Raw genomic sequence first — 16,594 nt, 5'->3', positions numbered from 1 at the left:
AGCAGCAGAGTCCTCAGCACCACGACCCATTCTTTCCTGTCCACTCTCTGCCATTACTGAAAAGGGAAAACAGACAGTGAATGTCAGCAGATGGCAAAACAAGTCATTTTGAAACCAAAAGTGCTGTGAAAGTCCCAAGAAAAGAAACCCTTAAGATTAGGGAGACATTGTAGATGCATTGTATAAAATGCCTTTAACCTTCTGCAATCCTTTTTAAAGTATCTAATACTAATAATAATAAATCAACAAAAGTATATGATTGCTTTTAATTATTCATTTAAATTCATATTCTTGTTTATGTACCATCATGTTAAGTACATGTCTGCAATGTTTGTATGTCATTTTTTCATTAAAGAAAGTAATAATAATAATAAAAAACATTAGAAAATGAATTGATATACCAAGAGCAAAAATGTAAACTTTCATTGACGACTTTTTGCCAGTGTCTCAGCCTGAAAAAACAATAAATCTAACTTGTAAAATGGGTTAGAAAATGTGATTCTTACTGTTATTTTTGTTGTTTGTTTTATTAAATTGCCAACTCAGCCTTACATCACCCCACAGCTGTTGTCACTTATGTACCTGATCAGAACAATCCTCAGGACTGTGTTGGTGTAAACTGACTGTGCTTGACTGACATCTTTATCATGACTGTTAATGTACACCTGGATATTTTTCACCTTTATTTACCTATTGGGAGGTTTAATTTGGCAAATTCCCATCATAGCTCCCCACTGAGCTGAAATCTAATCAGTCAGAATAATTGACATCACCTGTGTGGGTGTGTAGGGTCGTTGAACATTTTTGAGGAATCTCAAGATGTCATAGAAGCAAGTTTTGTAAAATGATCTGTGGGAAATTTGAAAGCTTCAGAAAAGCATGCATTTTCACCTTGAGTGTTATCTGTGCAACAGATTATGAGATATCCAGCTCACATTTCTTTGTTCACCCCAGCACAATAGAGGCTGATATAATATGTGGCATCAAAGCGCTGACATATTACATTTTAAAATGCAGTGTGATACCGTTCACTGTGAGGTGTGTGGATTATTCACAGTAACAGCAACCCCGTTTGTGAAAAGACATGGACACTATTCTGTTTATTTTGGAGGTTAATTGTAATCTCATTCATCACCTAAACTGATCAGATCTGTGCTTTATTACCTCATCCATGCTGAGATGAAAATTTTGCAGGTATTGTTATATAAATTAAAGCAAATGTATAAATCACTAAGAAGATAAAGCGCCTCAGCCTCAGATGACAGGTGGAGGACATCACTGCCACACTGTGGCCATGTCTTAACATTACAGCTGAATGAAGCAGTGAGAGCGTGATCACACTTGGGCAGGGCTGAGACCTGACACATCAAATCCATAAATGAAACCATGAGAACCAGACTTAATCCCTTTGCAAGGAAACTTTATTTTACCGACAGAGAAATGGTTTTCACTTGACACTGAAAAAAGCAACTTATGATCTGGCGATGTTGTCAAGTATGCTAAAATATATAGACGATCATTACTAATTTGAACAACAAAACAAATGCGATAGCAGATGATTTTATTTGTACGGTAAGAACAAACACAACAGAACAGTTACAGGGTAAAATCATGCATAATATTGTGTAAACTACAGCTGTAATGCCTATAACTACAATACTAGGGATTTCTTTCATTCATTTTATTGTTGGCAGTTGACAACTTTCATACTAATATTTTTTAGGAAGTCCTTTTGGCCTGAAATGGTTGGGATCCTTTCCGTCCCGTCCCCACCGGTTTGCCCTCTGATCAGCAGCAGAGTCCTCAGCACCACGACCCGATCCTCCCGGCATCAACTCTCTGGCATCACTGAAAAGGGAAAACAGGCAGTGAATGTCAGCAAACGACAAAACAAGTACTTTTAAAACTTAAAGTGCTGTAAAAGGCCCAAGGCCAGAAACCCTTAAGATTAGGGAGGCATGATAAATAAAATAAATAATTATTACATTTGGTATATAAAACAGTTTCACTTAAAGCCAGGCTGTGGTTTTCTGAACCAGCGAGGTCTCAACAGGTGATATTGTCTTAGGCAAGAACACAGATCGTATGTATCTATATTTTACTTAGGAGGTTTTGAGATTGAGTCTCAGAAAGGCAGATAGGCACATCTGGCTGTCATTTTCACAGAAATAACAACATATGTAATGCCTTTAAATTATGTGAGGTAGTGGTAGCATATGAATAGAAATTACTAAAGGGTTGAAAAATTATCCCTGAGATCGGCTACTGCACAATGGTACTCACCTGATAACCTTAGCAGCCCATCTGCCCCCTGCTCCTCTCTGAGCAGCATCATAGTTTCCTCTGGCATGGAAGTATTTATCAGAGTTTTTAAAGTTGGCCTCCCTCATATCCCTGTATGCTCGCCACATATCACGAGCTCCTGATCATGTCAACATAGACAACAAGAGTTGGTAAAATGAGTGAGATTATTCAGGAAGAAAAACATGTATTGTCATGCTATTGTCATGTGAAACACCTAATTCTGGATGTATAACTTGTGGAGACGTTAATAAGGTCATGTTTCTCACCTTGAGCGGCTTCACGAGGAAAGTTGTACCACTGAGCATTGGTTTCCACAATGAGAATCAGAGCAATTCCTGCGAGAAGCAACTTCATGGTCACAGATGTCTGAAAGGAAAAACAAACCAACAAAAGTTACATGAAATTCATGCAAAAAAACCCCAAAAAACTAGGCTACACATATAAATTTAAATTTGTCAGGTCTTTTAACTCACTTTGCAGTTTCTGCAGAGTTTAGAGTAAGTGTTGGTAGATCGTAGAGTATCTTATGAGTGAGGACTCTGCTGATGTGACTCTACTTATATTCTGCTCTGAAACAAACTGTGGCACAGGATGATTCAGTGGAAATTCCTGTTCATTTGAGTGGCAGTTAGTGGTCAGAAATGTCTGGCAAAAACACTGAGGATATTCCTGAGTTGTGCAGCTGCAGGTTTGAAAAACAGGGGCAGAGACAACAACAAGTTTTTTGTTAAAAGTGAAAGTGAAAGTGAAAGAAGTGGATGAGATTTTTTGGTATCATGTAGTGAAATTAAAAATGAGTCATGCCACATAAGCTCCTTTTTATATTCGCCTTAAGTTTTGATTACTTTTGGTTATGTTTTCTTTTTCAATTCAGAACATTTGTGACTGCAAGAAAACTGCTAAAAAATGCAATTGTTGTTGTTGTCAACCGTGTGGAACCTATTGGCACATATAGGTGTCTCTCTCTAACAATATATCTCATCCTCATCAGATTCATCTAAGTTTCCTCAATAGTGTCATATGCCTTTTAAGATCCATTAATACCCCTACAGTGTTTCCTTATTTTTTATTGCTGTGGATATGTTGTTGGGACAAATGCCTGTTTATAGTGATTGATTACAGATATGAGCCAGTGGGTTCAATATATACTCTGTAATTTTTTTTTAAACTAATGTCATGTCAGTATCAGTACAGTCAGTGGATTTTTTATTCTTCAAACTTTCTGCAGCGTCAGTTAGTTTCTCCTCTTCAGAAAGATGGTGTTGAAATTTAAAGCATTCATTTCTGCGTTCACGACATCATTTGCTAAGTTATTAAAGCCAACATTAACAAAGTAATCATTAAAGTCATTAGCAATCTCTTTTGTTTTTGCTTATGGTTGGTTGATTATTTTTAATAAAGTACCAAATTAGATCATCTGATTTTCCTGTGACCCTTTTAAATGATGCTGTAAAGCACTTTTTATATGGCTTTTTTAATTTCCATGCTGTTCCAATAGTTTGTTGTAGTAATTATTATTCTTATTGAGTCTCATTACACTTGTCAAATTATTTTGATATTTGTTATATATATTTTCCACTTCTTTGTTTTATACTTAAGAACTGTCTTTTTTTTCCAGGCATTTTTGTCACCTATATATTTGTACTTCCTTTGTGTTTGTTAAGGACAATGATAGTCATATTAGCCTGTAAAAATAAACAGAAACCATAAGCTTTGTTTGGATCATTATTTGACATAACATAGCATATTAGAGCCTACCCCTGCTGTATGTTATTGCCATGGGAAATTGGTCACTTCAGAAAAAAGTTTATTGACGTATTATATGCCTTTTGCCAAGCAGGAGATATCAGACTGTAATTTTATCCTTAGACCCCTACAGCTGTAAACAACAATAAAACAATCTAAAACAAACTTTGGTAATTCTATATATTTTATTTTGCATGAACAGAGGAAGATCTATATGGTGACAGAATAATTAAACTGACTGTGTCAACAAATGTCAAGTAAAATTTTGCGGTGCTTTACCCAAAAGGCAGGAGATGGCTTTAGTGAGCTAGCAATGACTGGGCTTAGTAGAGTCAAACACATTAACTAAATATGGATACAAAAAGATGATTGCATTTATAAAAACAATTAGAATTCCAGTCACAGAAGTTTCTTTAATGGTAGAAGAAAGAAAAAGTTCCACATGCATGTGAATAGAAGCAACATACTGGATAAGCTACAACAGTGTTAAAAGTTATCCTCTCTGACAAAATTATTCTGTCGAAAAAAGGTAAAGGTGCAAAGTTATAGTGAACAATTGAAACAGATTTTTACATGACATGCAGCAAGACATCAGGTCCACCTTTTTATTTACATAAAGTTTGCTGTTGGCCCTGATCCTGCCTGTGTGCAGTTGCACAACTCAGGAATATCCTCAGTGTGTTTACCAGACATTTCTGACCACTAACCGCCCCTCAAATGAACAGGAATTTCCATCATTGAGACATCCTACACCCGAGCTTGTTTCAGAGCAGAATATAAGTAGAGTCAGATCAGTAGAGTCCTCACTCATAAGATACTCTACGATCTATCAACACTTACTCTAAACTCTGCAGGAACTGCAAAGTAAGTTTGGGAGACTTGTATGTATAGTTTTGTATTAACTATATGTAACTGATTTTTGTTTTTGTTCATTTGTCTTTCTTTCAGACATCTGTGACCATGAAGTTGCTTCTTGCAGGAATTGCTCTGATTCTCATTGTGGAAACCAATGCTCAGTGGTACAACTTTCCTCGTGAAGCCGCTCAAGGTGAAAAACATGACCTTTTTAATGTCTCCACAAGTCATATAATCCAGGATTAGGTGTTTCACATGACAATGGCATGTTTTTCTTTCTGAATAATCTCACTTATTTTACCAACTCTTGTTGTCTATGTTGAAATGATCAGGAGCTGGTGATATGTGGCGAGCATACAGTGATATGAGGGAGGCCAACTGGAGAAACTCTGATAAATACTTCCATGCCAGAGGAAACTATGATGCTGCTCAGAGAGGAGCAGGGGGCAGATGGGCCGCTGAGGTTATCAGGTGAGGAGAAAAAAAAAAGTAGGAAAGCATTTTATGCTTGTATATTATTGGCTATTGCATTTCTCAAAAATAATTTACTGTTGTTATTAAAGCTGCAGATGGATCCAAGAACATTTTTCTACATTAATATCCCTCTGTTTATCTTTTTGTTTCACCAGTGGTACATTGTAGAGTACCTCAGGGATCATTGTTTGGCCCTTTATTATTGTCTATTCATATGCTACTACTAATTCACATAATCCAAAAGCATTATATCTGTTGTTATTTCTATGCAGATGACAAGCAGCTCTATGTACAATTTCTACAGGCCTATCTTAAGGAGGCTCAATCTCAAAACCTCTTTAGTGAAATATAGATACATTTGGTGGTCATTAAAGGTCCAGACTCTTCCCACTAACTTACTTTGTCACATGTCAGCAGACTGTACTCTAACACTGCCTTTGGAATAATATGAAATCAGTGGTACAGTCCTGCTTCCTGCAGCAAATTTACAATTAGAACAACTGCAATGATCTGTATTCTTGCACAAAAAAGTGCAACATGTTTAGACCTGGCTAGTTCAGAAAACCACAGCCTGGCTTTTACTGAAATTGTTTTACATCCTCATTTATTGATTGTTTATTTTATATATTATGCCTCTCTAATCTTAAGGGTTTCTTGTCTTGGGCCTTTTACAGCACTTTCAAGTACTTGTTTTGTCATCTGCTGACATTCATTGTCTAAACTCCCATTTCAGTAATGGCAGAGAGTGGATACAGGAAAGAACGGGTCATGGTGCCGAGGACTCTGCTGCTGATCAGAGGGCAAACCAGTGGGGACGGGACGGAAACGATCCCAACCATTTCAGGCCAGCTGGACTTCCAGAAAAATATTAGTATGAAAGTCATCAACTCCTGACAATAAAATGAAAGAAATGAAAGACATTTCTATAGTGTTGGAGTTATTGACAATACAGCTGTTTACAGAATTTAACACAATGAACACAACACAAATTTACAATAGATGTTTATGTCAGGTGATTTTACCCCGGTGTAACTGTTCTGTTGTGTTTGTTGTTACCACACACCTCTGATCTCACGCCTCTTAACTACCAGCCATCATTACTGCAAGAAACAATATGTCCTCAGACAATTTAACTGATTAAATACATTTTTATTTGCCCACATCAGAAACCGTTTCTTGTAAGAAGACAAGAGAAAAACTCCCCGAATTTTACAAATCAAATTAAATCTTTTCAGAGGCAATAAAATAGAGCTCACCCTTGGGTGCAATAAGAGCTGATAATAACTTTAATAGTTCTTCACAAAAGTTACTAGCAGGAGGTTGAACATTAAAATGTACTTTTTTTTTTGTTCTTAGTTTATCACATAGTTTTCTGTTATTTTGTAATTTATTATTTTCTTATATACAGTCAACTAACAATAACTACTTTTCTTTTTAACTTTATTGGGAAAAAAACCCTTTAGATATACACACAATACAGAGAAAGAAGATAAATAAGAATCTGGATTTGAATGAATGCATAAAAATGATAATAATAATTTGAAAATAGACCTGGAAATGACGATGCTATTAATGCATCACAATTTGGAGAAATTGGGTACCATTGTGGTGGGAAATTTTCCTTTTCAAACAATGACCTTGGGTTTAATAAAATTGGATTTTGAGGGTCACAATTAAGATTTTTGAACTAAAATACAGAAGTATTCATTGTTATAAATGGTTTATTTATTACAGACAATATATTTAGGATGCACTACTTGACCCACACAGTTACACAGCAAAAAAACAAACTATCTCAGCATTTGTGTTTGATATTTTCATAGGTGTATGTATATACTGTATATTCACTGTTTAAAAGCGTTTAAAAGAATGTGTTATATCACTTGATTGTAGATTTAACGAAAATAATGGTAACATGCTAAGTTAGAGGTCTGTGCTGTGCTGCTCCTCCAAAGCAAAAGGTGGCAGTAGTGAGCTGCTGCGGATGGACCTGAATGTTACTGTTCCTAACAGAATTTATAGAATAAACATCAGTCAGCTCTACAGTAACATCTATGAAACTAGCAAGACAGACATTTGTGTTAAAGACAGATCTACATCATAAAAAATACATGTAGGGTTATGCTTATGTGTGTAATATTATATGCTGTTTGTGCTGCAGTGTTGTTTGGATAATTTTAGCAAGGACAAATACGATATTTTAGGATTATATTTTGGAAATAATTCATTGGTATGTGAATTCATCACTATGAAATTATTGATTTGTTACAGTACAACTAATTTATTTTCAGGTGCTCTCAATATTAATGGAAATGATTTATTGTTTTTTATGGGTTTTTTTTTTTTTTCAGTTTTTGTGCTACATATCATGAGCTCCTGGTCAAAAAGAGTTTGTGTTATCATCACTTAAAAAAAACCCCAGTTGTCATAAAAACAATGTTCATGAGCTGAAGAAGATCCTGACAAATGAATTCTCTTCACTTTTACAAACCCACATTTTACTATGTTAAGCAATTACAATGTATTAGACTGATTTAATATATTGATTAATGGTGATAATGATAACTACGTCATGATAAATACTTTCATATTTTTTAATTTTATGCTGAATTCAGTGCTTTAGCTCAAGAAGCTTTGCTACTGCCAGTGCTGTTGAAATGCAAACAAAATTATTACAACACAGGGCAGAGTTTATTGAGATAAGAAACACAACATGGCATGTTTTCACAGCCTGTACACTTAAGCATAAAGGATAAGTTGCTCTGTGGGAAACCCAATCTCTTTGGAGCCTTATCTCAGTTGTGACAGAGTGTTGGACTTTTGTCAAACAGGAGATGTCAGACTGTATTTCAGTCCTTGGAGCACTACAACACTGAAAAGAAATAAAAATAATAATAATGTTGCTCATTTAACATTTTGAACAGATGTACATACATTAATATCAAACATATTTAGAGATTTATATGAAAACATCATATAAAACTGATAGAATAGTCAAGGTTTATTAAGCAGCTAAATGGTGTGTGGGTCAAAGTAGTACATGCCACATGTATTATCCATGATGCCTTTGACCTTGCAGTGTATTTATTCTCTCATTTAAGCATATGACTGACTGCAGAATTTATCCATTTATCCAGATGAAGTCGATTATTCTGTCACTCTTGTTTCATTTTATGCGATATTATAATGCTTTAGCCTGTAGAAATGTCTGCGCTGTTTCACATGTCAGAAAAATAACAAAGAAATAATAGTTTGAAAGGAACAATGAATAGTTTCAGTACAAAAATCTTAACTGTGACTCTCAAAATCCAACTTTGGGGACATAGTGTAAAAAAGAACAAATTTTTACACCATAATGTGCATACTGTTATCAAATTGTGATGCAATAGCAGTAGCATCATTATTCACTGTCATTCCAATTATGATCGTGATTTAATAGTATTGTAGAGAAAGTTTATGATCTCATTGAATAAATGCATGACTGATGGCATGTTTTGTTTATCAACTGTGCCTAAACAAGTGTCAGGGCAGAGTTCACATTAATATCCATTATGACCCTTCAGTAACCCTCTGAAACTGCAGCGTGACTGACAGCGCTGACCTGTCTGTACTCTCTAAGCCTCTTATCACACCCTCACTGAAGCTGCTCTTTCTGCAGCTGTGATGTTGAACCAGCTCCCTGAGCTTTTAAACAGTGATTTTCTTTTCATCAGAGAACAATCTCTTGTCTGACAATTTTCGCTCGATAGTTGAAATTCCTCTGCATTTGCATGATTTTTCTTGCAGCAAAGTTCGATGCAGGTCACATGTTATGGATTTGTTGGATCGTTTTAGATCCCACATTTTCCCTGAGCGCAGATCATTTTGGTAACCTGGATTGAATAAAGATTTAATATAAGAGGGAAGACTTTAAATGTTTGTAAGGTTCATATTTACCTTACTTGAGAAAATAAGTATTGTAAAGCACAACTTAGCAGTGGAACCTTGGACATCAGTGTAACTTTCCTCTCCAGTTAGACATGTTTCAGATCATTTATAACACATATCTCATGTACTTTAAATGCATCAGGAGTGGAACCTGAAGCTGTAAAAATTCAGGGCACAGCCCAAACCTAGAGGGGTGAGGGGAAATGAACCACTAAGGAGATATACGGCAGCTACATGCACTATTTTCAAGCCATTTGAGATGATCAAATGCCTAAAAGTCTGCACTTAAAACATGAAAGTTGCCAAGGGAAATAATCATCCTGTAGAACCTACTTCCTATTTTGTATCTAATTGTTCTTCAGCATCCTGAAACCATAACACAACAAATGTTGAGGATGACTTATTTTCATTCCTGCCACCCACAACGAGGCAAAAATTGTCTGATGTTACTATTTTTTAGTTACATAAAGGGTAGGGAATTACAAATCTTTAAACCTATTTTTGTTATGTAGTTGAATTCACAAAATGTGTAGCTGCACAAATCTGCTGCATAAAATCTGGGCTGCTCTAACTGCAAATCAAGGATCCCCAACAATTCCAACTAAATGTTGTCTTCAATACTTTTTTTTCCCATTCTCTGTAACTGCTTATCCTCTTAGGGGTCACGGGGAAGCTGGAGCCTATCCCAGCTGACATTGGGTGACAGGAAAGGTACCTCAGACAGGCCGCCAGACTATCCCAGGGATGACACATAGAGACAGACAACCATTCATGCTCACATTCACACCGAAGAGTGTAATTTATTTACCCTTTAAAGGAATTTAAAGTCACCGGTGAACCTTACCTCAATGTTTACTGACTGTGGGAGGAAGTGGAAAGACCTGGAGAAAAGCTGCGATAACAAAGGGAGAACATGCAAACTCCACAACAAGGGTTCAAACCTGGAACATCCTATGCTGTGAGGTGTAAGAGCCACTTAAGCACATATTTATATTTGGTAAAAATGTCTGTCTTGATATGATGTGTCACAGAGGTTCTGATATTATTTAAGTTTACACAACAGTGTCTGTATATTTTGAATAGTGTACAGCAGTGGACTATGCTAAGGTTATGTTTATATTTACTTTATTTCGGTGTTAGAATGCAGGCAAAAGTTAGTCATGACAGGTATGGTGCCATAAGGCATACAGTGAGCATGGCAAAAGGAGCTTGTTTACAACATTGTGCAGGAAGACAGACTGTGTAGGCTTGGATCGTAGAAAGTTTTTGATGGAGTTATGCAGCGTAAAAGTGTGTCATAATGGGCAATATGGTGAGAATATACAGAAATAGGACATCAAGTTGGTTGTGGACCATACGAGATGTAATTTTGGAAGGACCCGCCGTTTTGTTCTCTTTTTTGTATTCTCAATAAACCTCATTTAACTTTTTTCCCTGCCTTGTGTGAATACTGTGGATCTTCACAAAAGAAACTGGGACACGAGTCAAAACTGAGACACCTTGCAGACTCAGTGGCCCAGAAACGTAGGTATATGTTGAAACAGCCACAATATGAGGCAACAATGATAACCTTCAGTACTGTGATGTGAAAATTAGGCCAACAGAAGAGCATTTACTTTGTTAGATTTCTTTAGGGAATAGCATGGTAGAATAAACAACATGGGCATAAATTATCTAAATGACACAAAGTTTAAGGTATTTTAAAAACTTTAAAGATCTGGGACTTTTTAGAGAACATACTGGACTGGCGCCCCAGAAGCCACCCGAATACTGTTCTGATTTGATTTTCTAATGATACAATCAGCTTATAATATATCGTATTAATGATGTACACAGAAAATTAATCCTAGGAGATTTTGAACTTTGTTCTCCAGAGGGCTATTGAGGATATTTTGAGTGGTGAAGACAAATATTCAACATAAAATATATATTCAGTTCTGATTTCAATTCCCCGTCCACTGGAATGGGAAGGATAAATAACACGTGTTAGGGACCAAACAGTGAGGCAACAAGGACACGGGAGTTGTTGACAAAATCGTGGGTTTTCATTTACCCCAATAAATGCTTGAAATATTGCAAACCAAGAAATGAACAACTAGATCTATAAAAGTGGTCAACATAACATTACATAACTATACGCAATATAGCAAAATAACTCAACAAGGTGTTACCTGAACAAACTGACCTGTCAAAATGACACACGAGGGAGCATATATAGTGGCTTGGCCAAACCAAATAACACACAAGGGGTAGCCAAAATGGATGTCAACTACAACTAAACACAAAGTAAAACTAACTACACCCAATCCCCCCCATGACATGGCAGCACATAGTTTGATCCAATGAGTTGGCCCCAGGATTTAAAAGTCCTCAGCCCTCGGCCACGCCCTTTGCTCCACCAGGAAGAGACCTCTCCAAACAGCCAAGGTAATTCAAGGATGATTAATATCAAACAATTTGCCTGTGTACCATACAATGTTTGAAGATCAAACCTTCAAAGAACAAAAGTGGCTTTCTGGGTGAAATGGGTGAAAGGTTGTCTTCCAATCTGTTTTTCTTTCCCTGACATTGTGCAATTCATTAATGGGATAAACACTGACTCACCAAGAGGTGTGTATGAAATGCGCTCATCTCTCAGAGTTCAGACAAATGCTGAGGACCTTGGAGAAAGAAAGAAAGATGACACTCTTAAAAAAATACACTATTCGTCTGAGTGCTTTGAATGTCTTCAGCTGTTCTGAAGATAGCAATAATCAATAATACTGAGCATCTAAGCTTCACAGTGATGTATAAAATCCTTTACACTCTCGTATTCGTTGACCCACCTGTTGTTTAGTTCAGACTTTGACTTGTGTATATCTGAGGCCTATAAAAATGCTGTAACAATACAGCACATTATTCCCACGACTGCTGTGCACTTGCTCTCAGCTGGGTTGCTTTAATGCTTATAATAATAATGGAGCTGATTGCGATATAATGGCTTTAAAATTACCTGGAATCTGTGAGTGCTCATGAACCTCTCTTTTATAGTTTGAAATAAAAACAGCATCCCACACACTGAGCAAATCTTTGTGAAGAAATTACACAGCGTCACCGAAAAACCCCTCGAGGATTAAAGCACGGCTCGAGTTGTGTTGATGAATGTGTTGTTTTGAGCTCAGAGAAGACACTGTGACAGGCTAATAAATATTCATCACAAAGATAGTGTGAGGAGAAAGTGAGGGCGAGGAAGAAAGCTGATGCAATGAGAAGCTCGGAACAGGGAAAACAGTTTGTGTCTTGTGTCTGATCATTTTTCAGGAATGAATGTGTTCTGTATGCAATAGATTAAATAGATTCCACACTTGCCGTAAAGCACAACCAACAAGGCTATACCGGAGGACTATCTGCTTTACACAGATGCACAGAAATCACACAAGATGTCAGAGGTGCGATCACAAGAAAGGCGTCAGACATACAGAGCTAGAACAAAGACTCATCAGAGCAGAGAACTGAACTGGCTCTGAGATAAAGTACAACAGTCAAAAAATTCTTTTAGTCAGGCAGAGAGATTGAGTTTAAGATCTATAAAGCATGTTATGGGCTTCTCTTATTGTGGAAAGTGTGTGGATTATTAATCAAAACCTTGTTTAATACTTCCTATGAAACTGCGTCTGTAACAAGAAGAATGATGCTCCAATATAAATGACTGAAGCTTTTTGTCACATATTCCATATCTTATGTAGCAAGTTAGTTACAATGCAATTTATGGAAGTGAAGTTGCATCAGTTTTTGCCTTTGTGGCCCAAAATCACAAATTTGGCTCAAAGCAGTTTTCAAGTTAAACCATGCATGACACCCTCTATACACCTCCTTTAGGAGTCCAGTGTGTTGGATTCAGTGTTTTCTAGTGATGAGGTTGCAGAACTGAAACTGCTCCTGTGTGCCAAGCGTGTAGGAGAAAAACAGTGGCCAATGTAAAAACGAAAAAACACAAATGGCCCTGTCTAGAAACAATATTTGGTTCATTTGTTCTGACCTACTGTGGAACAATATGGTGGACTCTGTGGAAGAGGACCTGCACAGTTTGATATAGACGGCTCACTCTAAGGTGATAAAAACACAAGGATTCTTGTTTAATTTTAATTTAATTTAATTTTTAAATTTTTTTTTTTAAATTTTATATACTTTATTAATCCCCGAGGGGAAATTCAATTTTTCACTCTGTTTGTCAATTACACACAGGTCGGAACACACACATGCACAAACTGGACCTATACATGCACTAAGTGGAGAGATGTCAGAGTGGGCTGCCCATGACAGGCGCTCTGAGCGGTTGGGGGGTTCGGTGCCTTGCTCAGGGGCACCTCGGCAGTGCCCAGGAGGTGAACTGGCACCTCTCCAGCTACCAGTCCACGCTCCATATTTTGGTCCGGACGGGGACTTGAGCAGGCGACCCTCCGGTTCCCAACCCAAGTCCCTATGGACTGAGCTACTGCCGCCCCAAAGGTGCAGGTTTGCAGGTGATCATACACTGATGAAAACACAGCAATGAATATCCTGCCACTGAATCCTAAACACTTGACCTTTAAAGGAATACGTCATCCACAAAATGACCTTTTGTATATCAATTACTCACTGTGTGTTACCTTAAATTTGTGAAGAAAACTTTGTTTTTCTCGCACGTCTCCATGGTGAACACAGATTCCAAAAATAGCAAACATTCTACATGAAATGCAGTAAACAGGGTGTAGCAGCCTAAATGCAGTTTTTACATTTGTAACTTTTAAGACGAGGGTCCTATTATTGTATCATACCTTTAATTGCCCTTTTTTACACTCTTGCCAGTAGGGGGAGCTTTTTGGATTTGAGACGGTTAACACAGTTTTTTGACCTCCTATCTTGTATACGTTTTACCTTTATTCTTTACCTCTTTTTTCTGGATAAGTTTGGATTTGGAAATGGATGATTGTCTCTGTACCGTCTTTGAGTTTTGAAGTGAATTGTTAAACTGTATTGAGTGGTCCAGTGGATTTTTTTGCGTGTGGATCAAGACAAAGGGGGTGATTAGAGCATCAAGCTATGGCTTCACTGATTGGAAACCTACACAGGGGCCACATTTAACATCAGCAAAACGATATCAGAACAACCTGGTCTCATTCCAAAGTCACTGAATAGTGACTTTGGCATAATACACCAATGAAAAAAGCCTCCCTTTCACGTTGGCATGACACAGTGCCAGGTGCCATGAGTGTGTAATAGCACCCGGCAGCATCAGGTGGACACGCAGTCAATGTAAAATAAAGGGGGTAAAAGTCAGAGTAGGGTGGGCAGAAGGGGCAATGTATAGGTCCAATAATCACTGACTTTCACCTGGGAGACCGTTGTTACCACATGCTTTTGTTGCCTAAACCTAACCTCGTGCGTGTGTTGGCTGTGCGGAACCATGTGTGTTGTTGAAGGAAAAAAAACATCCATTTGCAGTGTTGCACTGGCGTAGTACGGTCATTTTGAAAGAGACTGTATGTAAACGTACATTTCCTGTAAAAATGGAATTTTCAAAAAGACACAATGCATGTAACAGACTCAAGTTACCACGGCGTACCAGAACATACACAACAGATGTACCCAGGGTAGCTTGCACATCATGTGTAGACCTGGAAAGTCCACGACCAAGAGACAACATGTGACGCGGTTGGAGTGAGAATGTGTTGATCAAAATATCTGTTTGCAAACTCTCACAACACATCTTGTATAGTATAAGTCTCTCTATCAGTCGTTTGACTCAGTGCTTCACAAACACATGCATTTTCACTAAAACATTACAATTTAAAACGTCAGTACAGTCTCATGGACACTGAGTAACCTGGGCATGTCCATACCTCCTTGTTCTCAGTAATGTTTTAAAGCTCCACTCTTGCCTGCCTCGAGCACTTTATTCCTTAAAATCTCCCTCTCTGAATGATATTCACTGCAGTGCATGATAATGTCTTTGACATCTTCCTGGCTGTTACACCACTGACGTAGATTTGATTGACTTTTCTCATTTTATATATATAACGTGGACAAGAACTGACTTTTGAATATTTTAATAATGTCTCCCTTTACTGTCAGTATCCTATTACTTCTGCCACACGTTCATTATTGTTCTGATTAGTGACATCACCCCTCCACTACCTATGCTACTTTTATCAATTTATTGTCATTCATTTTGAGAGCCTTCTTTGCCAGTTTATCCGACTGTTCATTGCTGTTAACACCCCTGTGAGCTGGATCCCGACAAAATTGTACGTCTAAGCCCATCCTTGGTAACCTTGACAATAAAATGCACATTTTCATCATAAGATCCTCTCTTTGACTTGATGATAGACCTCTGAGAGCTGCTGAGTCTGAGCAAATAACTGTTCTCAATGGCTGTACTTGCTCTACCCACTGTAGGCCAAAATGATTGCGATTATTTCGAGAACACTGACAATTTATCAATTTCTGATATATATTAACATCAAATTCTGCAATGTATATATACTGGCTCACACATGCCCATCATCAGGATTCTTGGAAATCTGTATATCTATCCATTTTCATCCGCTTATCCGGGGCCGGGTCGTGGAGGCAGCAGGCCAAGCAAAGCACCCCAGACGTCCCTCTCCCCAGCAACACTTTCCAGCTCCTCCTGGGGGATCCCAAGGTGTTCCCAGGCCAGATGAGATATGTAATCCCTCCAGTGTGTCCTGGGTCTGCCTCAGGGCCTCCTACCAGTGGGACATGCCCAGAACACCTCCAATGGGAAGCACTCAGGAGGCATCCTGATCAGATGCCTGAAACACCTCAACTGACCCCTTTCGATGTGATGGAGCAGCGGCTCTACTCTGAGCTCCTGATGGTTCTCTGAGCTCCTTACCCTATCTCTAAGGCTGAGCCCAGCCAACCCACAAAGGAAACTCATTTCAGCCGCTTGTATCTGTGATCTACCCAGAGCTCATGACCATAGGGGAGGGTTGAGATGCGGACAGACCAGTAAATCGAAAGCTTCGCCTTCCGACTCAGCTCTTTCTTTATCACAACGGTCTAGGGAAGCTGCATCGAACCGCTGATCCATGTCACGCTCCATTCTGCCCTCACTCATGAACAAGACCCCAAGATACTTGAACTCTCTTACGTGAGGCAGTAACTCTCTCCAAACTTGAAAAAAGAACATGGAGCTGTCACCCTGTGGGCCCACCACCTGCAGGGACAGGAATCAGGGTTCAGTGCATTGTGTGCCAGGTGGCAGGCAGGGGCAGGGCCCTGGGCGTGCTGATCCCTGGTG

The 16,594-nt window shown here is 38.1% G+C and overlaps 2 protein-coding genes across 2 annotated transcripts; one reads left to right on the top strand and one right to left on the bottom strand.

Moving 5' to 3' along the window:
- Window positions 1-1,403: 1,403 nt before the first annotated feature.
- On the bottom strand, window positions 1,404-2,844 carry LOC126391326 (serum amyloid A-5 protein-like). The gene is made up of 4 exons (XM_050046021.1): window positions 2,778-2,844; window positions 2,571-2,670; window positions 2,284-2,422; window positions 1,404-1,848 (listed from the first exon to the last, which is right to left on the bottom strand). The coding sequence occupies exons 2-4, from the start codon at window positions 2,656-2,658 to the stop codon at window positions 1,710-1,712; spliced, it is 366 nt and encodes a 121-aa protein (XP_049901978.1). The 5' UTR covers window positions 2,659-2,670; window positions 2,778-2,844; the 3' UTR covers window positions 1,404-1,709.
- A 1,940-nt stretch (window positions 2,845-4,784) lies between these two features.
- LOC126389494 (serum amyloid A-5 protein-like) lies at window positions 4,785-6,299 on the top strand. The gene is made up of 4 exons (XM_050043228.1): window positions 4,785-4,914; window positions 4,999-5,098; window positions 5,238-5,376; window positions 6,113-6,299. Exons 2-4 carry the CDS (start codon window positions 5,011-5,013, stop codon window positions 6,249-6,251), a joined length of 366 nt encoding a protein of 121 aa, XP_049899185.1. The 5' UTR covers window positions 4,785-4,914; window positions 4,999-5,010; the 3' UTR covers window positions 6,252-6,299.
- The last annotated feature ends 10,295 nt before the right edge of the window (window positions 6,300-16,594 follow it).

This window comes from Epinephelus moara, chromosome 1, assembly GCF_006386435.1.
Source record: "Epinephelus moara isolate mb chromosome 1, YSFRI_EMoa_1.0, whole genome shotgun sequence".
In the NCBI taxonomy this organism is placed as follows: Eukaryota; Metazoa; Chordata; class Actinopteri; order Perciformes; family Serranidae; genus Epinephelus; species Epinephelus moara.
This window is presented reverse-complemented; position numbering and strand designations above follow the sequence as displayed.

Coding starts and splice junctions, on each gene's coding strand:
- LOC126389494 (XM_050043228.1), top strand. CDS start 5,011: ATGAAGTTGCTTCTTGCAGGAATTGCTCTGATTCTCATTGTGGAAACC. Junction 5,099..5,237: donor TCCTCGTGAAGCCGCTCAAG/GTGAAAAACATG, acceptor TGAAATGATCAG/GAGCTGGTGATATGTGGCGA. Junction 5,377..6,112: donor TGGGCCGCTGAGGTTATCAG/GTGAGGAGAAAA, acceptor CTCCCATTTCAG/TAATGGCAGAGAGTGGATAC.
- LOC126391326 (XM_050046021.1), bottom strand. CDS start 2,658: ATGAAGTTGCTTCTCGCAGGAATTGCTCTGATTCTCATTGTGGAAACC. Junction 2,423..2,570: donor TCCTCGTGAAGCCGCTCAAG/GTGAGAAACATG, acceptor TGACATGATCAG/GAGCTCGTGATATGTGGCGA. Junction 1,849..2,283: donor TGGGCTGCTAAGGTTATCAG/GTGAGTACCATT, acceptor TTCCCTTTTCAG/TGATGCCAGAGAGTTGATGC.